At 51.4% G+C, this 23,316-nt stretch overlaps 1 protein-coding gene across 2 annotated transcripts; it reads left to right on the top strand.

Moving 5' to 3' along the window:
• The first annotated feature begins 93 nt into the window (after nt 1-93).
• Nucleotides 94-9,042, top strand: LOC133357806 (probable E3 ubiquitin-protein ligase HERC4). 2 transcript variants are annotated; one of them, XM_061575942.1, is made up of 10 exons: nt 94-322; nt 588-680; nt 2,459-2,617; nt 2,993-3,160; nt 3,872-4,041; nt 4,913-4,979; nt 6,251-6,333; nt 7,246-7,432; nt 8,024-8,126; nt 8,762-9,042. In XM_061575942.1, the coding sequence occupies exons 2-10, from the start codon at nt 609-611 to the stop codon at nt 8,968-8,970; spliced, it is 1,218 nt and encodes a 405-aa protein (XP_061431926.1). In that variant the 5' UTR covers nt 94-322; nt 588-608; the 3' UTR covers nt 8,971-9,042. The 2 variants fall into 2 exon arrangements, with proteins under 2 accessions (XP_061431926.1, XP_061431925.1); XM_061575941.1 differs by having other exon boundaries at nt 94-680.
• The last annotated feature ends 14,274 nt before the right edge of the window (nt 9,043-23,316 follow it).

Raw genomic sequence — 23,316 nt, 5'->3', positions numbered from 1 at the left:
GCCATCGAGTCAGGTTTGGGTCTGCGCTCAACTTGACTAAATTTAAATTCCCGAGAACTAAAATATCGGTCAGACTGTCACGGGACGAGCCTTCACTCTCGTGTGCAGATTGGGCAGGTGGCCTCCACCGCGTGTGCAGACCAGAGATCAACAAGTAGGATCTTCGGAGGCAGCTCTGTGAAGCCTGCTTCCGCGGGCCGCGCCACGTTGCCCTGCGAGAGATCGGAGTGGATTCTTCATCTATTTTACCAGATAAGGCCCACCACCGAGCTATGTAGCTTTTTTCCAGAAGCCACCTGCCTATCACAAGGTAGAGAACGTGGTAAGCATGTCACTAAATATAAGTAATAAATACATTAAGTATATAAGTCTTGATTGATCAAGATTGGGCAAGGCAGCAAAACCAAGAACAAGACAGTCCCAGACCGCACCAAGACACCACCACGCAGCAGCAGTCCCTCAATAGAACGGCACATTGACACTGAACTATCGATACATGGGTGAGAATCAATTTATTCCACTCTGAGGTGTGTGTCACTGTTGCCACACAAAACGCGTTTAATTCTGTCCGCTTGGTGTGTCTCTAGGCCCTCCTGAAAGTGTTCGTGATGTTTCCGTTTCTCTTGGACTCGCACGGAAGGATTACGTTGTTTGAGTTGCACGCCGCTTACAAGCTCCAGGTACCAGTCGTGCCGCCGGGCGACGTCGTTCGCGAGCTTCACCCGTGAGCCGCCCGTTGAGCGGAAAACTCGCGAACACAGCGGCAACCTCCGTGTTGAACGACGTTCAAAATAACAACCCCCGCTTAACAGAACACGACGACGATGACGACCACCCCCCTAACAAAACACAACGTCGATGACGACCCCCCCCCGTAACAAAACAGGACGAAGTGCCTTCTCATCATCGTCACGTGGAAATTTATAGCAGCAGCCAAATACTCTGAACACGTGACGTAGATTCTAAATGCGGAGGGAAAAACCCGAGGACCCAGAGAAAAGTCCACACGACCACGGGGAGAGAGACGCGCAAACTCCACATATGTTACTCCAACTGTTGTTATTTTAGCAGGTAAGGCTCCACTGAGCTGTGTAGCTCTTTTTCAGAAGCGACCCTGGCCACAAACGATGGCTCAACCAAGTGTCTTATCATCATCACGTGGAAATTTATAGCAGCCAAATCTTACCTGTAAAAGTCATTTTTTGTCTGTGTCTGTCCGTCTGTGTGTCTGTCTGTCTGCGAACGAGCCTTGTGACGCTTTTAACTGACAAACTGTTTGGTTTACGTTTCAACAAAGTACACAGATACGACACAATAAGCCCCCGGACGAAAAAGCGCCATTTGTTTTTCCCATCTGTCAAATGTAAAGTAGTTAAATGAACACTCTGGTTCTTTCGGTAAAGTCACGTAGAAAGAAAAAATAAATTAACTAATAGCAAACGACGTTTCGATTGCAACACAAGCAGTCATCATCAGGTACAAATGAAAGAGAAAACAACCCTAGTAAACTTAGAAATATAATGCAACACAACACAGAGAGTCGGCTAATCAACCATGTAGGGTGTGCAATTACTACTATAAAGTCGGTAGATATTACTACAGTCAGTATATACTGCTGCAGAGTCAGTATATACGACTATAGAGTCGGTAGTACTACTATAGAGTAAGTAGATACTACCATATAGTCTGTAGATACTACTACAGTCAGTAGGTACCACTACAGTCAGTATATACCGCTGCAGTCAGTATATACTGCTGCAGTCAGTGGATACTACTATAGAGTCAGCAGATACTACTATAGGGTTAGTAGCTACTACTATAGTCAATATATAGTTTAGTCAGCAGATACTACTATAGAGTCAGCAGATACTACTATAGGCAGTAGCTACTACTATAGTCAATATATAGTATAGTCAGTATATACTACTGTAATCAGTAGTTACTACTGTACAGTCAGTAGATACAACTATAGAGTCAATAGATCTTACTCACTATAGTATGTAGGGTGTGTAGGTATACGTGCCTACGGGGGGGTAAAATGTTTTTTGGACAGACAAACGGAATGCCAGAAATTCACAATAGCTTATTATTTGTGTAAGTATATGTTAGGTTCTTAGAGAAGACAAGTTTTGAAGTATATTTTCCCCTGGGCAACGCCGGGTACTCCCCGCTAGTACTCTGTAGAAAAATCCACGCGACCACGGGGAGAGAGAGAATGACACTGCATACTCCAAATACACAGCAGGCGTCAGGGCCGGGATCGAACCCACGACCTCCTGCATGCCAGGGAGGCCCTATGGGGGCCCGCCCCTTGTTCAAGGCCCCGGAGTCCACACTCGGCCTGCACTATGAGCAGTCTGGCCTCTGGACAGGTCGCGCGCGTCTCTCCCCCGCCGTGCACGACATCGGCGGCGATTGATTCCGACGTGGTGTGCCCCCCCCCACCCGCCTTCTGCAGCATTATTCATATTTACAAAACGTATACCTTCTCACGAATGGCCTACGACCTCAGAACCGACCCGCTCTGGCATTGCCAATTCGACGCAGCAACCTCCTGGAAGACGCCGTCGCACTTCTCAGGGTCCCACTGGGGACCGCCGTGCATCTGCATCTGATGGTGAGCGATCAGCCGGCGTACCGAGTGTGTGCTGCGGCGTTGCAGCCTTCACCTTGAACTTCGCGCTGTTCGTTTGCTCACTTGGGCATATTTGACCTCGATTTTGCGCGATTCTGCCGGTGTCGCGTTGCCACGGGGTGACCCCTGAACCACCGGGTCACCTCTGCTGTGATTGTGTTTTTTGCGTTTAGTTTGTTATCCATCTTGAAACGGTCGTAAGGCTCATCAATGTACGTGTGTACGTTGAACTTCTTTTGCACCGTACGGAGCCAGCCGAAGCTAATCGGAGGTGCGGGCGGGAGGGGGACGTAAGTACAACACTAAACACAACAACAACAACAAGCGGTTCTAAATCAATGAGTTTGGGGGCTGCAGATGGTGTTCAGTGGGGAGGCGGTGGCTGGGCCTGGAGTGAACGCGGAGTTCTTCCTCCTCTTCATGGAGGCGTTGGTGGCGAACAAGGAGATCGGCTTCCTGACGGACTGGGAGTCGAACCTGCTCTGGTTCTCGGAGGAGGCCATGCAGGAGGTTCGACTTGGACAGGTGTGCGGAGATTACACCTGCGTCCAAGATGCTGCCGTCTGGGTACCCGCGATGCTTGGCGGTGGCAGCAAGCGGGGCGAGAGCAAACAAAGATTCTCCCGTGTAGCCTGAACAGACGGTCGGGGCAAGTGTTGTTAGCCTTATTTGAGGCTGAGTCGACCTAGGTAAGGCCCAGGACCGGTTCAAATAATCGCCACTGGTGTCGGCCATGAACAGGAATCGAACTCGGGTCGCTGGGTTCGTAGTGCAGCGTGCTAATCGCAACACCACCGCTCCCCACAACCACCACCACTGTCATCACCACCACTGTCATCACCACCACCATCACCATCTACCCACCAGAGACCAAATCGTGCCTGTGAGTGTTTAAGCAGCGCTATTGGAGACCGCAGTGCACTGGGGAAGACCAAACACAGTGATTGTGTGTGTACATAACAAGGCTCGCCAAGCTCCACCGATCGGCTGAGCTGATAATATGGCGAGCTTCTTATAGCTCAAACGGATTCCTCCAGTCCAAAACAAAAGATTCTAAACTCTAATCTAGATTTGAAGTTCAGTAAACATTTTCTTGCTGTGGTTTTCCCACCTGATGATGATTGCTTGTGTTGCAATCGGAACTTCGTGATTTAATTGATTGTATTTTATACCGACGTGACTTTACCGAAAGAACCAAAGAGTATTCTAAACTCCGATGTCGTCGTTGCGCCCCAGACACTGGTTTCGAGCGCAGACATCTACTGGGCGTTGGGCGTGGCGTGTGGCCTGGCCGTCTACAACCGCGTCTTCATGGACTTCCACTTCCCGCTGGCGCTCTACAAGAAGCTGCTGGGCGTCTCTCCCGACCTCTGTGACCTGTGGGAGCTATCGCCCCGCCTGGGACGGTGAGCGCCCGCGTCTCCACCCTGCCACGCGGCAACCTCTCTCTCTCTCATCAGTCGCTGGCGCTTCATCAATTTGTGCAGCGAGTACTAAACATTATTTGGCGTACCGTGCCGTGACGGCTCCGCAAAACGCGACCGAGTCGGTCCGGTGCTCGCCGAGCTGGCTTTGGGCTTCAGGTTGCCGAAAGAACACGACGCTACAAGGCCACACACGCAAAGCGCTCGCCGCAATTGAACCGCAACACCTCGCTGATCTCGTCAAGGAGCGTAAAGCGTCATCACGCAAACTCCGCTGGTCATCATCGCAGCAGCATCAGCAGCAGCATCAGCAGCGACTTTTGGTTCGGCCGTCGAACAAAGACGGTGGTCGCCGTGTCCCGCGGCGCTTTCAGATGCGCTTCTGCGGCCGTCTGGAACGCTCTTCTGATGTTAGGAAGCCACCGGAGCTGTGCACTCTTAAATCATCAACTAAATTGACAAATTCATTTCTTTAGAGCTGCTTTTCGTGTTTCGTTGGCCTTCCCCCGCACCTCCAATTAGCGCGGTGGGCTACGTACGGTGGTGCGAAAGAAGTTCAACTTACTTACTTAGGAAGCCACCGTTTGGCTTTTGTCACATTGGTGACCCGGGCCGGACGCGCTCGCACCAGAGACGTAACAGAGGACCCACGTGAAATATCCACGTGACCCCCGGGAGAGAGATAGAGACGCAAACTCCAAATATACAGCATGCGTCAGGGTCGGGATCGAACCCACGACCTCCTGCGCACCAAGCGGCATCCCTAGTTGTGCTGATGTTCTAAACACCTTTTTAAGTGGCGCGTGACCGGCAGCTCATGACGAACTGTGGTGATCGTCGTTTTTTTTTATAGGAGCATGACGAAGATTCTAGAGGACACCAACGAACACTTGGAAGACACCTTGTGTCGCACTTTCACCGTAAGTGTTGCGGTCGTTACCGTCGTTTGCTGTCCGTCGTTGCGATGGCGTCTCGTTTTGTCCAGGAAGGCGTCACGGGCCATCGGGACCTCGCTCGTGCTTCGGCACGTTCGGGGACGACGACCACGAGCGGACGGACAACGTGACGACGGCTACGACGAGCGCGCTGCCACTGCCGCCACCGTCATCATCACAAGCACCATCACTGCCGTCACTACCACCATCATCATCGTCATCACCATCATGACCACCACCATCGTCACCACCTTCATCATCACTACCACCTTCATAGTCACCACCACCACCACCATCATTATCAGCACAACCATCATTGTCATCATCTCCACCTTCGTCACTACCAACATCGTCATCACCACCATCACCACCTTCATTGTCATCACCTGCACCTTCGTCGTCATCACCACCACCATCGACATCATCATCATCACCACCATCGTCATCACCACCACCACCGTCATCACCACCACCACCATCATCACCACCACCATCGTCATCACCACCACCACCACCATCATCTCCCCACCAGAGACCAAAGCGAGACTGTGACGAGGTTGACTGGGACCGTTTAGCAGCGTTATTGGAGACTGCAGTGCACTGGGGATGATAGGGAAATGAGACTCCGATCTCAAGAGAGAGAGACACCACGATAGGAGACTTTGACTTTTAAACAACTTTTATTGCCGCCAGCAGCAAAAGCACTGGAGACTATTTCGATATGAAATGCACAAAGTCACCAGCAAACAAAAGAAAATAAACGCTACAAATCCACGTGCTGTGGCGCTAAAAGCGCCGCGCACAACACGAAAGAAAAGTGACGTGGTGGTTGTGGTGGTGGTCATCGCGCACGCCACGGTGACGAGCGAGCGCTTGAGAAGGTGAACACCACGAGGGTGCCGTCCACGCTGGTACAGAGAGGGGCTTGTCCGGCTCACCAGCGTTCGAAGAAGACGTGCACATCACCGACATGTGTGTGGTATGCGTGCTCCAGCCGGAGCCGCGCCTTGAGCAGGCCCCTGAACACTGGATAGGAGAGAGAGTTGTCACCCCCGGAGTCGCACAGATTCAACCTGAAGCCGAGTGTTGGCTGTGTGGAGGGAGGCGTGCTCTCTCGGACGCTCGCGACGAGACGCCCGTTCTTGCGCACGGACATACGGAGAACAAATTCGGCCCCTTGGCATTGTGGGAACGTGTAAGATGTTGCACCAGCGGAGGTAATGGTTGCTATTATTGTTGGTTGTGTTTTTTGACAGTACCAGTATGAAACCAACGGAAAGGTAATCATGAGAGAGTTGATTCCGGGAGGAAGCTTCACGATGGTGACCCAGCGGAACAAGTGAGTGCAGATCGCCAGCGGTGCGCTCGGTGCACGCTCAGCCAGAGACGCTTGTTTACCCAGTAGAATGGGGAGTGGTAGTGTCGTGAGGAGCGTGCTGCGCTGTGAACCCGGCGACCCGACGCGGTGACCACCGTCTTTGCTCGACCGCCAGCCAAAAGTCGCTCCTGCGAGGTTGACCGGAGTTCGCGTGACGGTTTTTGCTTCTCGACGAGAACAGCAAGGTTATCGATTGTGCTTCATTTGTGGCGAGCGCTTTGTGCGTGTGTGTGATGAGTGCGAGCCTTGTGCCGGGGAATGCCTTTAAAAGTTGTATGATCTCCTGTAGTTGTAGATGCCACTGGTTCTTAACGTTCTGCAGATGTAGATGCCGCTGGTTCTTCACGTTCTGCAGATGTAGATGCCACTGGTTCTTCACGTTCTGCAGATGTAGATGTCACTGGTTATTCACGTTCTGCAGATGTAGATGCCACTGGTTATTCACGTTCTGCAGATGTAGATGCCACTGGTTCTTCATGCTCTGCGCTGATTCTTCACGTTCCGCAGATGTAGAAACCGCTGGTTCTTTACATTCTGCAGATGTAGATGCCACGCTTCTGAGACACAATGGGGGTTGATGATGTTCGTGAAAAGCACAGAGAGCGTCGTAGTGAACCGCACAGCGATGACACAACAGCAACGGACGATGGCGGTGGCCCAGGCAGTAATGCTGGGAATGCTGGGTAATGACACCGAACAACCACCGCCATCTCGGTCCGAACGGGCAACTGTGGACATACGGACAGGTTTGTTCGTAGCTCTGAAAGTGCTCGTAAGTAGAGGAGTCTGTATAGGAGTGGCGGCTTAAAAAAAAACCTAAATATATAAATAAAGCCTCACGGTCGCCGTCACCCTGCCTGTGTCGCGCGACAGGCACGAGTACGTGGAGAGGTTCGTGCATCACAAGTTCTGCAGCGACGCGGTGCAGCGGAAGTTCGAGAGGTTCGAGGCAGGGTTCACGTCCGTCTGCCAGGTGCTCCACTTCCGCCTGCTGAGCCCGCGCGAGCTCAGGGACGTGGCGTTCGGCAAGGCGAGCTACGACTGGCCTGCTCTCGAACAGGTCAGCGCAGCGCCCCCTTGCGCAGCACGCACACGGGCTCGGGCAGCTGGCCCGTTCACTGGAGGCGGCGGCAGCGGCTGTCGGCAAGATCCCTCGCAACGCAAGCGGTCCCCTGGGCGGCACGTTGGTCGTTACTCTGACCTCCGCCGTCGCGTTTGGTATTATTCTTACGTCGTTTTCCATCGCCGTGTGCCGCACCCCTCCCCCCCCCCCCCCCCCCCGGGTCTTCGTGTTGAGTCACATCCAACCCACTCCTGCCTGTCCCTCCCTCTCGGCGGTTGCGTTTGCCGGTATTGTCGCGGTGCCGCCTCGGCTTACTCGGCTGGCGCTGGGAGTTCTCGCCGCGCGGCTCTCCCTGCCGGCGCCCCCTCGCGCTGCCGACGTCGTCGCCTTGCCGTCGTTCGGGCCCCCCCCCCCCCCCCCCCGCGGCAAAAGTACGGGACGTCGTCGCGTCCGAACGGCGGCGCCGGACAGAGCGATCGTCGGGGCCACTCGTCGCCCGGGCGGCCCCCCGAGTGCTGCCGTCGCCGCCGCAATCGCCACAATTTGCATCGGGTAGATACCGGCGGTTGCCGCGCGTGTGTCTTGCAGGGTGTTATCTACGTCAATGGATTCAACGCCCGGCACAACACCATCAAGATGTTCTGGGAGGTCTTCCGTGAGCTGTCCGACGAACAGAAGAAGCGGTTCCTGAGTGAGTGCCGCAGCACCCAAACCCGCCAGCTGTCATATTCTCAAATTTTTATTTTTTCACGGATTTTATTTCATTTTTATTTACTCCGCTCGTCGTTTACCCGGGGAAAGTCTCGCCGAGTCTCGAGACTCTCGCTCGGGAGGGTCCTGCCGAGTTTTGCCGCAGTCGTGGCCGATGTTGCCGCCGCTGCAGCGCGCGCTGTCTGTGATCCCAATCGGGTCATTTTCAGGTAGTTACCCAGCATTTGGGGATGTGGATTTGGCCAATACCGGTTACATCATATCGTGGATTTTTGTTGTTATTAACTATGGGAGGAAACTGGAGAACCCGGAGGAAACCCCACGCGGAACAGGAAGCGAGAGAACACAGACTCCACACACACACACACAGGCAGCGTCGAGAGTCGAACCCAGGGCCTCTTCTCTGTGGTGCGCGAAGAGTCGTGACTCAGGAGTCGACGCTGCCCCACGGCAGTCCGGTGGAATCCGCATCAGGCTCACGTGGTTAGAAGTGAGAGGGCGGCTTTTATCAAGCGCCGCAGTTCCTCCATCGTCGTCGCTTTCGTGTGCGGTGTGTCGAGAGCAAGCGGTTGCAGCAGCTGCACCTTTACCGCCCGTCTGTCCCCGTTGCCGCAGTTTTCGTGACCGGCACGGACCGCGTGCCGCTGTCGGGGATGAAGGCGCTCGGAATCACCTTCTCCATGGCCGAAAACCCGGAGGGCCTGCCACAGGCCCACACGTGTTTCCGCACATTCTACCTCCCGGCCTACGGCGACAAGACGGACCTTCGCGACAAGCTCAGCATCGCTCTCGAGCAGTGCTTCGGCTTCGCACCTTTGGAGTAGAACCCCGCTCGTCGGTCGTGCCCCCCCCCCCTTCCACCGCCCTCCCCCCCCCTTCCCCCCTCGACGCGTCTGTAATCATACGCTTGATAATTGTTTTTTTACCCTTCTATCTGGCAACAAAACTGACACCTTTTTACAAGGAGTCATGTTTGCATAAAACATAACTCTGATAATGTGCACTTTCCTTGAAGTTGATTGAGCCTAGTCTCACATGGGTTGGACCAGATGACGCCTAAAGGCGTCTCGGGTGTGGACCAATCAACTTCAAGGACAGTGCACATTATCAGAGTTATGTCTTTTGTTTGTATTATAACTGCAGGTATTGCGGTCTATGCAAACATGACTCCTTGTAAAAAGGTGTCAGTTTTGTTGCCAGATAGAAGGGTAAAAAAAACAATTATCATATTTTTACTGGCACATGAGGTTCCCATGGTGGAATACGCTTGTTGTTCGTGCGCACGGAGGAGGCTCGCGAAGGACGCTGCTGCTGGCCAGTTGGCGAGCCTTCGACACTTCACGTGGCCTCAAAGTGCACCTGGCCTGGCACGGGCGCCGTGGTGATGTCACCCCCACTTAAGCGGCGAATGGCGGTTGTGTTGGCATCGACTCCGACTGTAACGCACCGGCATGGAGACCTGGGGTGGTGAGGTCACGCGAGATCGGAGTGGGTTGGCGAGGAAGAGGGTGGTGGTGACAAGGGGGGTGACGACGTCGCGCGGCACCGAGAACTTTTAAATCAAGACGCAAAAATACGAACATAACGAAAGATTAAAATTGTCCAAAACACAAATACCGAATGATAAGACGGCATACACATTCGGCTGTACGGAAAACCTACCTTCTAAAGCTTCAAGAAGTCCTCTCTCATATCTTTATCTAAAGTTACTTTATCTCTCGTCACTTTATCTCTCGTCACTTTCTCTCTCATCAATGTATCTCACCACTTTCTCTCGCTCTCTCTATACTGTCGTGTAGAGTTGCAGCCAAAATCACGGAAAGCAAGTTCGCGTATACCGAGGGAATGCTGCCCTGCCTCCCGGCGTCCATTACAACAAACTAATTGGTGCAAACACGACATTGTAATTACACTTACACGTGAGTGAACACACAAGACCTTTGATAACTCGGTAACAAATCAGCATGTTTACAATTTATTGCGTGTAAAATGGATAAACACTTGAGCAAAGTCACTCCTTTTGAAGCGGAGTAATTTCCGGTCGCCATGCAGCCGCGGAGGAACCAACTGAGGATCGCCAGTGGGCTTTGAAGAATTCACAAATGTTTTCGTGCCTTTTATCGAATGCGATGTGCGGGGTGTCAATGTGCGAACGAGAGAGCGGCGGGGGTGGTGGGCAGGAAGAGTGGAACACAATCACAAATCTACCAAATACAATAACGAACACGCGCCGAGTGACCTTTCACGTCGACGCGAATCGCGTGGGGCAGAGACGACGGCCACTTTGTCTGTCCATGGGGTGTCAAGGAGCTCTCTGACGAGGTGTGGCAGAGGAGGGGAAGGCGAGGCTTCTATTTGACAGCGAACAACGCGGAGACACTAAACAGCGGAGTGACACTCGACTCGTCTTCGTCCCGGGAAAGTGCCACTATTGTCTGTGACTGTCACCTTTTATTACGGCTTGCATTTATTCCGTCTGTGGTTGTCGTTGTTGTATCCTTAAATCTTTCTTTGGTTCTTTCGGTAAAGTCACGTATGAAGATAAAATAATTCCTGCAGTCACGAAAGCTCCAAAATTAAGATTGAACCATCCTTAAATCTTGTGACTAAATTTTAACCCACTTCCCAATGTGGTATCGACTGCAAACTTGGTATACAGTACTTATGTCATACTGATGACAATACCATATTAGATCATAAAAAAATTATATTTTTAATAAAAATTTCGGCTTGGGTCTAATTGTCCACGCTCAACTGACGTTGGCTGTAATTGGCCACGGTCCCTTACGTTGTGGCAAGCTTCAGGGCCACTGCCTACTAGTACATTTCATAAAAGCGTGTTTAAAAAAAAGTTTAAAAAATATTTATATTACTTTTATATCTCCCGCTCTCTCCGTCATTAATGTCTAACCATCTGTGGTCTCTGGCGACACGTACCCTCTCATTAATGTTATCCCTTCACAACCTGTGTTCTGTTTCTAATTTCTCTCAGCACCCCGCGTGTTTCTTAACGTGTTTGTACATCTTTAGTGGGGATCCGTGGAACCTTTCTTCTCTACCTCCCATACTCCCCCCGCTCCCTGCCCGGAAGCTCGTGACCTAAACGTTCCCTTTCCACTCCGTTGTGGAATGACTCGTGCAGCCAGCTATGGCTGCAGAGTTTGGTGGTACATGTTTTTTTATGTCGTTTATTGTGAAAATTCGGTCACAGTTCCTATGACCTGCACTGTTTCATTACTTTTATGGCTTTATTTTGATGATTTTCGAAAAGTTTTTTGGTTTGGCCATGTTTGTTTGTTGTAGTACAGAATTAGCCTTAATCTAAGTTGTCTTGTGGTTGTTGTTGTTTGACTTGCATCCAACTGGGATTTTTGCGCACAGCGTTGGTGTGCGGTGTTTTTCTGCAATATTTAGCTGTCTTTTCTTGGATTTTCTGTTTGCACATAGTCACTATAAGATGTTTTCTTGTTCATGTTTTTGTTTTTTGTTTGTTGCGGTTGCACCCGATTCAAGAGCCGAATGGCTCACAGGGTCACACCTAATACATGAACTTGAAGCTCGTTTCATGTCGCCAAACACCGTGGCCCGCAGTTCGTTCTGTGTACATCTTCTTGGTTAAGTCGCTAGATAAATGTATAAGATTGTCGTGTTGGTGACTCGGGTCAAGTCACTCTTGCAAATGAGACTCCGGTCCTCGTCTCTTCTCGAGTTCTCAGCTGGCTCATCAACATTTACTTTGATTCTTAATGCTGTGTAAGACAACAGAGATCCCCCGTGTAGCCTTGACTGCAGGGGCAAGTGCTGTTCGCGAATATGCGAGCAGCACCTATGAAGGCCGGCACTGCACACGAGGGGGTGGGTGGCCAGCACCACGCCCGGCCGCCTTTCGCCTTTGTCTCCCCAGTGGCGATGTTTTTACGCTCTACCTAGAGGAGGCCCCGGACCGGTTCAGATAATCGTCACCAACAGTGTTGGCCGTGAGCAGAAATCGAACTCTGGTCGCCGGGCACTAACCACTACACTACCGCTCCACATAAGCTCTATATAACACAGACATACAAATGGTAGATACGGCTGTAATGTTTTTTGGGTTAGGTCGCGTAAATATAAATGTGTCGTTAAAAAAAAAACATGGATATCGGTCGTGAAAACCTGCGTGTCGAACTGGTAATTACGTCGATGAAAATGTGGTTTAAAAGCAATTTCTCACCAATAGTATGCAAATGTTGCACCGTGTGAGCCTCATTGAGTACCTGTACAGGTGATTGTTCAGAGTTTTTATTCTGCTGCTGCCGACACAGCTGCTCGTCGTTCTTAGCAGCAGCGAATGCCACGGGGTTCAATGTCCTCGTCGTCCTCATAACTCGAGGGCTTTATTCCCTCTGGATCATCATCATCCTATCTGGGGTCGTCCATAAATGACGCCACGCGATTTTGGACGATTTTTGACCCCCCCCCCCCCCCTTCGTCACACGGCGTCACAAAGCTCTGCCCCCCCCCCAAAAAAAACATGCTTCAAATCACTTTAAACTATTGTAATTGTAGTGCATATCTAATGTGGCGCTGCACTCTGATATTGTAGGAGAAAACATTAATTAAAAAGTATATTTAATTAAGTATAACGTGTTGTCTATATTTATTTAAAGTTGCGCATTTTGATGTGACCTCACATTTCTCCCCCCCCCCTCTCGTCACACATGTCTGACCCTCCCCCCCCCCTAGGTGCGTGACGTCATTTATATTTGTGAAGTTGATGTTCGTGGTTGGTTGGTGATTGGTTGGTGGTTGGTTAGTGGTGATTGGTGGGTGGTGATTGGTTGGTGGTGGATAGTAATTGTTGGGTCGTGATTGGTGGGTGGTGATTGGTTGGTGGATAATAATTGGTTGGTGGTGATTGGTGGGTGGTGATTGGTGGGTGGGGATTGATTGGTGGATGGTAATTGGTTGGTGGTGATTGGTGGGTGGTGGTGTCGCTTCATCGGCCTCCTGCTCGTTTCGTCGCTGCTGCTGCTGCATCAGATCGTCAGCCAACTCCACCCCACACCCCGTGGCGACTGCTCCGCACTGTCGAGGCCCTCCCTGCCTCACTCCTCCCTGCCTCACTCCTCCCTGCCTCACTCCTCCATGCCTCACTCCTCCATGCCTCACTCCTCCCTGCCTCACTCCTCCCTGCTTCACTCCTCCAAGGTACGAGCAGTTCGTGGTCCACATCGAGTGGGCGAAGCGGCGAGTCGATGCGCGCGTGTGTAGGTATGTGGAAGTATGTGTGTGTAGGCTTTTGTTCGGCCGGATCGAGGGGGCTAAACGGGCGCGGCACGGGCTAGAGAAGAGATGGAGTGATGTGGTACAGGAGGACGTGGAGCTGAGTGGACTAGCCGATGACTGGTGCCAGCGGTGTCAAGATCGGCCTCTGTGGAGGAGGCTCGTGAAGGACGCTACTGGGCAGTTGGAGGCAGTCGCCCTCCAACAACAACGGAGGGCGGAGGAGCGACGCTCACAACAACGAGCGGAGCGCGGGGTGGCTAAAGCATAGTAAGTTGGCACAGTAGGGGGCACAGGTGGTGCATCAGCCAGTCATCTTGGTCATCTCGGTCAGTCGACCCGTGGCACTTGGGTCTGCCCCGTGACCTGCAAGCGGGCGTTCGACACTTCACGTGGCCTCAAAGTGCGCTTGGCCTGGCACAAGCGTCGTGGTGACGTCACCGCCACTTAGTGGCGAATGGCGGTTGTTGTGTGTAGGTATGTTTGTGTGTATGTACTAAGTGATATTTTTTATTGCTTATGCCTAAAAAGTATAGAAAATGGCTATTATTCCCCACAAACGTTGCCTTTACTGGTAGGAACCACCTGGTTCCACCAGCCCACAGGGGATTATTGTGTCCGTCCGTCCATCGTGCATCCAAAAATGGGAGGGCTGGGTGGAGAGGGGAGGGCTGGGTGGGAAGGGGCTGGGCTGGGAGGGGCTGGGCGGGGAGGGGCTGGCCATTGACCGAGCAACCCAACGTTTCTATCAGCTCCCTCCGCAGGAATGTGTTAGTCATCCTGTTGGGTGACTTTAATGCCCGAGTGGGTCATGATGCTGGCACCTGGGCTGGAGTGATTGGAAGGCATGGGCCAGATCAGCTCAATAACAACGGTAGGAGGCTGCTAGACTTGTGTATAGCCCATGGGCTTGGAATTACCAATGGGCTGTTCTGGCATCGGTATCCACACAACATCATGGATGCACGCCGGGCTCATGCCCTTGACACCAGGACCTACATTGATGCTGATCTACCCACTGCCCATCAGCTTGTCATCTGTAAGATGCGCCTACCATTATTCCACTCCGGTGGTGAGTGTCCATCTAGGACCACATTTAAACCCACAGTGGCCTGGTCTCAACTAGCTGACGATAGTTTCAAACATGTTGGGAGAAACAGGTGAGGTTCAAGACTGGCTCGTGCAGCTGCAACGGCTGCATTGTGGAAGCGGTCCAGACCTCCGCAGAGACCCTGGCTGAAGGACGAGGTGTTCTTGCTGGTTTAGAGAAAACAACAGGTCCACTCCCATCATCTACATAATCCAACATCGGAGAATGAGGAGGCTTAACGCAGCCTTCGCTCGGAGAGCCGTGCGGCGCTGCAAGGATGAGTGGTGGGGGCGGTTTGCTGAGATGGAATCTGCCTCAGCAAATCACTTTAATTCCATCAAAAAAGTAACTTGTAGCACCTCACCTATCACCATCCTTAAGGGAAAGAATGGTAATCCGATTTCTGACCCCCAGGAACAGGTCTGCAGGTTTGCAGAGCATTTTTGTGAGGTCTTGGGGGAGGGGAATTCCCTCAGCCCAGAAAACATCATGGGACAAGGTGGGGACGACCGCTCGGGCTGCCATGCCTCAAATATTGGCAGAAGTAGCCACCCCTTCTGAATGGTTGACTGAGGTGCCATCTGTGGAGGGGCAATCCGAAGTCTGAGACGAGCAAAAGCGCCAGCTCGAGACGATCTCTCAAGCTAAATACTGAGGGAAGGTGGCATCTGTGTGCAGACTGCCCTACATGACATCACAACTGTCTGGACCACAGAACGGTTTCTGCAGGATTGGAAGCGGGGACCGCACAGATTGTAACAACGTAGGGGCATGTCTCTTCTCGGTGTGCTCGGAAAGGTCCTGGCATGCTGATGAGAGGCTTACAGAGCCCCAATGTGGTTTCAGACCAGCGCGGTCCTGCACGGATGCCATATTCTCTGTCCGTCTGCTACAGCAGGGGTGTAGGGAATTCCAACAAGGCCTACATCTCTGCTTTATTTACCTGGTCAAGGCCTATGATACCATCAAGAGGCTAGGGCTATGGACAGTTCTTCGTGCTTTTAGAGTCCAAGACTCTGCTCACAATCATTAAAAGCCTCCATAATGGTGGGCAGGCCCAGGTAAAGCTACGTGGCCAGGAGTCGGAGCCATTCTGTTTACTTTGGAGGGTGCGACAGGGATGTCGTCTGGCTGCCACATTATTTTACATCTTTGAAACACGTAGTTTGAGAAGATTTATTTGGCTGTACCGGAGGAATTTCCATCTGGTACAGATACAGCAGGAGGCTGATCAATGCCCGGGTGCGGTCGAGGGATGACTCCCTATTGGTCAACCACGTTATGCATGCTGATGATCTGGTGATTGCTGCTCACGCAGATGAGTTGGAGGCGCTGCTGCTGGAGCTTGCCACTAAGAGGTGTGGGGCCTTACCATCAGCCCCACCAAAACTAAGCACCTGCCTGGGTATTTTGTACCATCGGACACTCCACCCCCACAACTCCAAATTGGTGATGGGCAGTTGTGGAGAGAGTGGAGAGTTCCCATACCTGGGCAATGTGCTTATGACCAGCTCCGGTTTGACAGGTCTCGCTCCGAATCAGTCAGGCGGCCAATGGCTTTTCAGGTAGGGGGGGCAACCCCTCCAGCAATGAAAAATGATATTGTTAATAAGGACTTGTCCCTTGCTTTTTAAATTATGTGTGTGCGGCAATGGCACAGCCATAGATCGAGGGTCGAATTCGAACCGTGTGTGATCGGCATCGCGCTCGCTGAAGGTGAATGCCTTAAGGGAAGTCGTGTACTGTATACGCAACTGCGCACAATTCTGAGTCACTTATAACTGCTTTGCAGTTACTTATTGCCAATTATGGACTCGGACTATTGTCATATCATCTCATAAGAGTCTCTGGCATGTAATAATATGCTACAGTGGCAGTGGGGGTCGCAAAATGCCGATTTATTACTAATAAACCACAATGATCCGATCGAAATGAGGGATTTTGATCGAATCATTGGGGGGGGGGGGGTACTTTCCACCCCACCCCCCCACTGGCTCCGCCAGTACAGGCGGCATCATATTGTAATCGGCTGCACAATGCTTTATGGAAGCTACTTAGTCTGTTGCTCCGCACAAAGCTTCGGGTCTTCTCAGCCAGTCATGCCCTCCCTTCTCTATGCTTGTGAAACGTGGACCCTTCTAATGAAACATGTGCTGGTTAGAAATATTCAGGCTGGCATGCCTATAATCCATCCTTGCTGGATTGTGAGCTCACAAATCCTTTAAAGATCTGGACACATTCCCATCAGTGAGCTCCTCCGGCAGGCAAGGCTGCGTTGGCTGGGTCATGTAGCATGCATGCCCAGCCACCGCATGCCCAAGCAGCTTCTGTTTAGCTGCATCGAGGGTGCAGTGTGTTAAAAACATTGGTGATGAGACCAAGGTATGGTACTGACCACCAGCCCCCCTTTGTGTGCCATGCTGGTCATCATTGGGTGGTTGCTAACAGCACTTGGCCCATGCCTATTAGTGGGATCTTTGTCTCTGTAGTTGTACATGAGTAGGTTAACGGCACTCTTCACAGCAGGCGTGGAGGCAGACTCAGGATGCGACCCTAATTTGTGTTTCTCCCCCTCCCCCACTCCCGTAGACTCCGGGACTGCGAGGTCCTCCTCCACAGTCGCTTCGGTCGAAGTGGCCGTGGGACTACAACCAGACTCCCCCAAGGTACCAACAACAGCAACGACAGAACACCCCCCCACCCCTCCGTGTAGCTGTAACAGACTAAGGGTGCTGTTAGCGAGCACAAATCAAAATTGGAATATTTATTTATACCGCAGGAGCAATCCTATGAGCTATAAAGCTCTTTTTCACAGATGTCCAGTAGGAGGCACAGGCTAAGAACATTACAAACAATAAACACGATAGTAGTACAAAGTCTCAAGAAAGGTCAACAAATCACCCAAACACACACACAACACCACTAAGCCATCCCCATCCTACCAGGCAAAGCCCACTGAGGTATTCACTTATTTTCAGAAGTCACCTGGCCGCCACAAATGACAGCTCAACAAAGTGGCACCATCATTCGGGCATTTATAGCAGCAGAATAATCTAAATAATATCAATACCCGTTCCCGATTGATGACTTTGCATTGCACATAAGTATGCCGATAATGCGGCTTATGATTGAGAAATTACATGTGTTAATTATATGTATGTAATATTGATGCATTAACTTAAGATCATATACATAGTACAAATAATTCCTGTGTACCTTAATGAATGATTAATGGTAATAGCAATTATTTCATAGCGACAATTATTGTATTACAATTGAGAGTCGATTACATTTAATGTGCGTAACTGTTTGGCATGTGGCCGGATCTGCCAGTACCAAATGCATGTCATCTACCTATTTTATCTTTCTCTTGGAAACGTATTCTCTACTCATTAAGTAGTAAGGTGATTGCAACTGAGTATGGTCTCAGTTATGATAAATAATGTTTTAATTATATATAGCATCATTCATGCTAACTGCATCCCATAAAGGTGAACATTCCTTATATGAGGACCAAACCCGAAACACAGCTACTACCAAGCAAATTAAAACCCTCCTACGCAAAATGTATAATGAGTTAACAAATAAATGTCAAATCTTGACTTAAAGCTTTCGTGACTGTAGGAATTCATATTCTTTTGGTCTTTTGGTAAAGTCACGTAGATAGGTTCAAATTAATGAAAATAAAATATACAAACTACAACGTTTCGAACGCAACACAAGCGATCGTCATGAGGAGGAAGACGATTTCGTTGTAGTTTATTTTTATTAATTTCAACCTCTCTACGTGACTTTACCGAAAGACTCAAAGAATATGAAATGTCACCAAAACAAAAGGCACATGAAAGTAGATAAATGGTAAATGATGGAATAATCAAACAATTTGATGCCTTTATTACAGCGACTTGGGCGGGCAATAACAAACCCAGGTAACCATGGCAACTGCCTCTCCGCTCTGTTGCCAACGGCGACGAGGTGCGTGCCATCCTGGCCCCGGCCGAAACGGTCACCTACATGGGGCCCTGCCCCTCCTTTTGTGGTGAGAGTTGGTAGTGGTGAGTGGGGTGAGTAGGTAGTGGTGAGTGGGGTGAGTAGGTAGTGGTGAGTGGGGTGAGTAGGTAGTGGTGAGTGGGGTGAGTAGGTAGTGGTGAGTGGGGTGAGTAGGTAGTGGTGAGTGAGAGTAGGTAGTGGTGAGTGGGGTGAGTAGGTAGTGGTGAGTGGGGTGAGTAGGTAGTGGTGAGTGGGGTGAGTAGGTAGTGGTGAGTGGGGTGAGTAGGTAGTGGTGAGTGGGGTGAGTAGGTAGTGGTGAGTGGGGTGAGTAGGTAGCGGTGAGTGTTGAGAGTAGGTAGCGGTGAGTGGGGTGAGTAGGTAGCGGTGAGTGGGGTGAGTAGGTAGTGGTGAGTGGGGTGAGTAGGTAGTGGTGAGTGGGGTGAGTAGGTAGTGGTGAGTGGGGTGAGTAGGTAGTGGTGAGTAGGTAGTGGTGAGTGGGGTGAGTAGGTAGTGGTGAGTAGGTAGTGGTGAGTGGGGTGAGTAGGTAGTGGTGAGTGGGGTGAGTAGGCAGTGGTGAGTGGGGTGAGTAGGCAGTGGTGAGTGGGGATTATCAAGGGATGAGTGGTGAGAGTAGGTAGTGGTGAGTGTTGAGAGTAGGTAGTGGTGAGTGGGGTGAGTAGGTAGTGGTGAGTGTTGAGAGTAGGTAGTGGTGAGTGGGGTGAGTAGGTAGTGGTGAGTAGGGTGAGTAGGTAGTGGTGGGTGGGGATTATCCAGGAATGAGTGTTGAGAGTAGGTAGTGGTGAGTAGGTAGTGGTGAGTGGGGATTATCAAGGGATGAGTGGTGAGAGTAGGTAGTGGTGAGTGTTGAGAGTAGGTAGTGGTGAGTGGGGTGAGTAGGTAGTGGTGAGTGGGGTGAGTAGGTAGTGGTGAGTGGGGTGAGTAGGTAGTGGTGAGTGTTGAGAGTAGGTAGTGGTGAGTGGGGTGAGTAGGTAGTGGTGAGAGTAGGTAGTGGGGATTATCAAGGAATGAGTGTTGAGAGTAGGTAGCGGTGAGTGGGGTGAGTAGGTAGTGGTGGGTGGGGATTATCCAGGAATGAGTGTTGAGAGTAGGTAGTGGTGAGTAGGTAGTGGTGAGTGGGGTGAGTAGGTAGTGGTGGGTGGGGATTATCCAGGAATGAGTGTTGAGAGTAGGTAGTGGTGAGTAGGTAGTGGTGGGTGGGGATTATCCAGGAATGAGTGTTGAGAGTAGGTAGTGGTGAGTAGGTAGTGGTGAGTGGGGTGAGTAGGTAGTGGTGGGTGGGGATTATCCAGGAATGAGTGTTGAGAGTAGGTAGTGGTGAGTAGGTAGTGGTGAGTGGGGTGAGTAGGTAGTGGTGAGTGGGGTGAGTAGGTAGTGGTGGGTGGGGATTATCCAGGAATGAGTGTTGAGAGTAGGTAGTGGTGAGTGGGGTGAGTAGGTAGTGGTGGGTGGGGATTATCCAGGAATGAGTGTTGAGAGTAGGTAGTGGTGAGTGGGGTGAGTAGGTAGTGGTGAGTGGGGATTATCAAGGGATGAGTGGTGAGAGTAGGTAGTGGTGAGTTGGGTGAGTAGGTAGTGGTGAGTGGGGATTATCAAGGGATGAGTGGTGAGAGTAGGTAGTGGTGAGTGGGGTGAGTAGGTAGTGGTGAGTAGGTAGTGGTGAGTGGGGTGAGTAGGTAGTGGTGAGTGGGGTGAGTATGTAGTGGTGAGTGGGGATTATCAAGGAATGAGTTGTGAGAGTAGGTAGTGGTGAGTGGGGTGAGTAGGTAGTGGTGGGTGGGGATTATCCAGGAATGAGTGTTGAGAGTAGGTAGTGGTGAGTGGGGTGAGTAGGTAGTGGTGGGTGGGGATTATCCAGGAATGAGTGTTGAGAGTAGGTAGTGGTGAGTGGGGTGAGTAGGTAGTGGTGAGTGGGGATTATCAAGGGATGAGTGGTGAGAGTAGGTAGTGGTGAGTTGGGTGAGTAGGTAGTGGTGAGTGGGGATTATCAAGGGATGAGTGGTGAGAGTAGGTAGTGGTGAGTGGGGTGAGTAGGTAGTGGTGAGTAGGTAGTGGTGAGTGGGGTGAGTAGGTAGTGGTGAGTGGGGTGAGTATGTAGTGGTGAGTGGGGATTATCAAGGAATGAGTTGTGAGAGTAGGTAGTGGTGAGTGGGGTGAGTAGGTAGTGGTGAGTGAGAGTAGGTAGTGGTGAGTGAGAGTAGGTAGTGGTGAGTTGGGTGAGTAGGTAGTGGGGTGAGTAGGTAGTGGTGAGTGAGAGTAGGTAGTGGTGAGTGGGGTGAGTAGGTAGTGGTGAGTGGGGTGAGTAGGTAGTGGTGAGTGGGGTGAGTAGGTAGTGGTGGGTGGGGATTATCCAGGAATGAGTGTTGAGAGTAGGTAGTGGTGAGTTTTGAGAGTAGGTAGTGGTGAGTGGGGATTATCAAGGGATGAGTGGTGAGTGGGGTGAGTAGGTACTGGTGAGTGGGGTGAGTAGGTAGTGGTGAGTGGGGTGAGTAGGTAGTGGTGAGTGGGGTGAGTAGGTAGTGGTGAGTGGGGTGAGTAGGTAGTGGTGAGAGTAGGTAGTGGGGATTATCAAGGAATGAGTGAGAGTAGGTAGCGGTGAGTGGGGTGAGTAGGTAGTGGTGAGTGAGAGTAGGTAGTGGTGAGTGGGGTGAGTATGTAGTGGTGAGTGGGGATTATCAAGGAATGAGTGTTGAGAGTAGGTAGCGGTGAGTAGGTAGTGGTGAGTTGGGTGAGTAGGTAGTGGTGAGTGAGTAGGTAGTGGTGAGTAGGTAGTGGTGAGTGGGGTGAGTAGGTAGTGGTGAGTGGGGTGAGTAGGTAGTGGTGAGTGGGAGTAGGTAGTGGTGAGTGGGGTGAGTAGGTAGTGGTGAGTGGGGTGAGTAGGTAGTGGTGGGTGGGGATTATCCAGGAATGAGTGTTGAGAGTAGGTAGTGGTGAGTGGGGTGAGTAGGTAGTGGTGAGTGAGAGTAGGTAGTGGTGAGTGAGAGTAGGTAGTGGTGAGTTGGGTGAGTAGGTAGTGGGGTGAGTAGGTAGTGGTGAGTGAGAGTAGGTAGTGGTGAGTGGGGTGAGTAGGTAGTGGTGAGTGGGGTGAGTAGGTAGTGGTGAGTGGGGTGAGTAGGTAGTGGTGGGTGGGGATTATCCAGGAATGAGTGTTGAGAGTAGGTAGTGGTGAGTTTTGAGAGTAGGTAGTGGTGAGTGGGGATTATCAAGGGATGAGTGGTGAGTGGGGTGAGTAGGTACTGGTGAGTGGGGTGAGTAGGTAGTGGTGAGTGGGGTGAGTAGGTAGTGGTGAGTGGGGTGAGTAGGTAGTGGTGAGTGGGGTGAGTAGGTAGTGGTGAGAGTAGGTAGTGGGGATTATCAAGGAATGAGTGAGAGTAGGTAGTGGTGAGTGGGGTGAGTAGGTAGTGGTGAGTGAGAGTAGGTAGTGGTGAGTGGGGTGAGTATGTAGTGGTGAGTGGGGATTATCAAGGAATGAGTGTTGAGAGTAGGTAGCGGTGAGTAGGTAGTGGTGAGTTGGGTGAGTAGGTAGTGGTGAGTTGGGTGAGTGAGTAGGTAGTGGTGAGTGAGAGTAGGTAGTGGTGAGTGAGAGTAGGTAGTGGTGAGTGAGAGTAGGTAGTGGTGAGTTGGGTGAGTAGGTAGTGGTGAGTGGGGTGAGTAGGTAGTGGTGAGTGGGGTGAGTAGGTAGTGGTGAGTGGGGTGAGTAGGTAGTGGTGAGTGGGGTGAGTAGGTAGTGGTGAGTGGGGTGAGTAGGTAGTGGTGAGTTGGGTGAGTAGGTAGTGGTGGGTGGGGATTATCCAGGAATGAGTGTTGAGAGTAGGTAGTGGTGAGTAGGTAGTGGTGAGTTTTGAGAGTAGGTAGTGGTGAGTGGGGATTATCAAGGGATGAGTGGTGAGTGGGGTGAGTAGGTAGTGGTGAGTGGGGTGAGTAGGTAGTGGTGAGTGGGGTGAGTAGGTAGTGGTGAGTTTTGAGAGTAGGTAGTGGTGAGTGGGGATTATCAATGGATGAGTGGTGAGTGGGGTGAGTAGGTAGTGGTGAGTGGGGTGAGTAGGTAGTGGTGAGTGGGGTGAGTAGGTAGTGGTGAGTGGGGTGAGTAGGTAGTGGTGAGTGAGAGTAGGTAGTGGTGAGTAGGTAGTGGTGAGTGGGGATTATCAAGGGATGAGTGTTGAGAGTAGGTAGTGGTGAGTGTTGAGAGTAGGTAGTGGTGAGTGAGAGTAGGTAGTGGTGAGTGTTGAGAGTAGGTAGTGGTGAGTGGGGATTATCAAGTGATGAGTGGTGAGAGTAGGTAGTGGTGAGTGGGGTGATTAGGTAGTGGTAAGTGGGGTGAGTAGGTAGTGGTGAGTGGGGATTATAAAGGGATGAGTGGGCACAGTTCATAGTGGTGAGGCAGCTTCATGACAATGACCAAAATACCTCTTCGCAACATCATAGATCTACTGATATGATAAATACTGATAACGCGCCTGTCTTGAAACGTGTCCTGTCCAAGTCCACTTTTCTTAAGGTCACGGCGATGTCCCTGGGTAGCACCATGTTTCCAGGTGCGTCATGCTCCTCTGTGCGATCTCTCCATGCATGGCCATAGCGACCGTAGGAAGTTGACGACGATGGCGACTTGACGAGAGTACTTGCATTGGATGACGATTCAGCGAAGTGCCCAGGCACACGCAGTGCTGATGCCACCCCCCTCACTGTGCCCCAGGTCTCGCTTGCCTAAGGCCCTGCGCGCTCAAGGATCCGAGTCCCCGTCACCCGAAGCACCACCTCCTCCACGACACCGGCCTCCTCCTGACGGCTGAGCAGCCCCCGCTTGAAT

The sequence above is a fragment of the Lethenteron reissneri genome, chromosome 60 (assembly GCF_015708825.2).
Source record: "Lethenteron reissneri isolate LAM-NWPU_2019-01 chromosome 60, ASM1570882v1, whole genome shotgun sequence".
Lineage (NCBI taxonomy): Eukaryota > Metazoa > Chordata > Hyperoartia > Petromyzontiformes > Petromyzontidae > Lethenteron > Lethenteron reissneri.
This window is presented reverse-complemented; position numbering and strand designations above follow the sequence as displayed.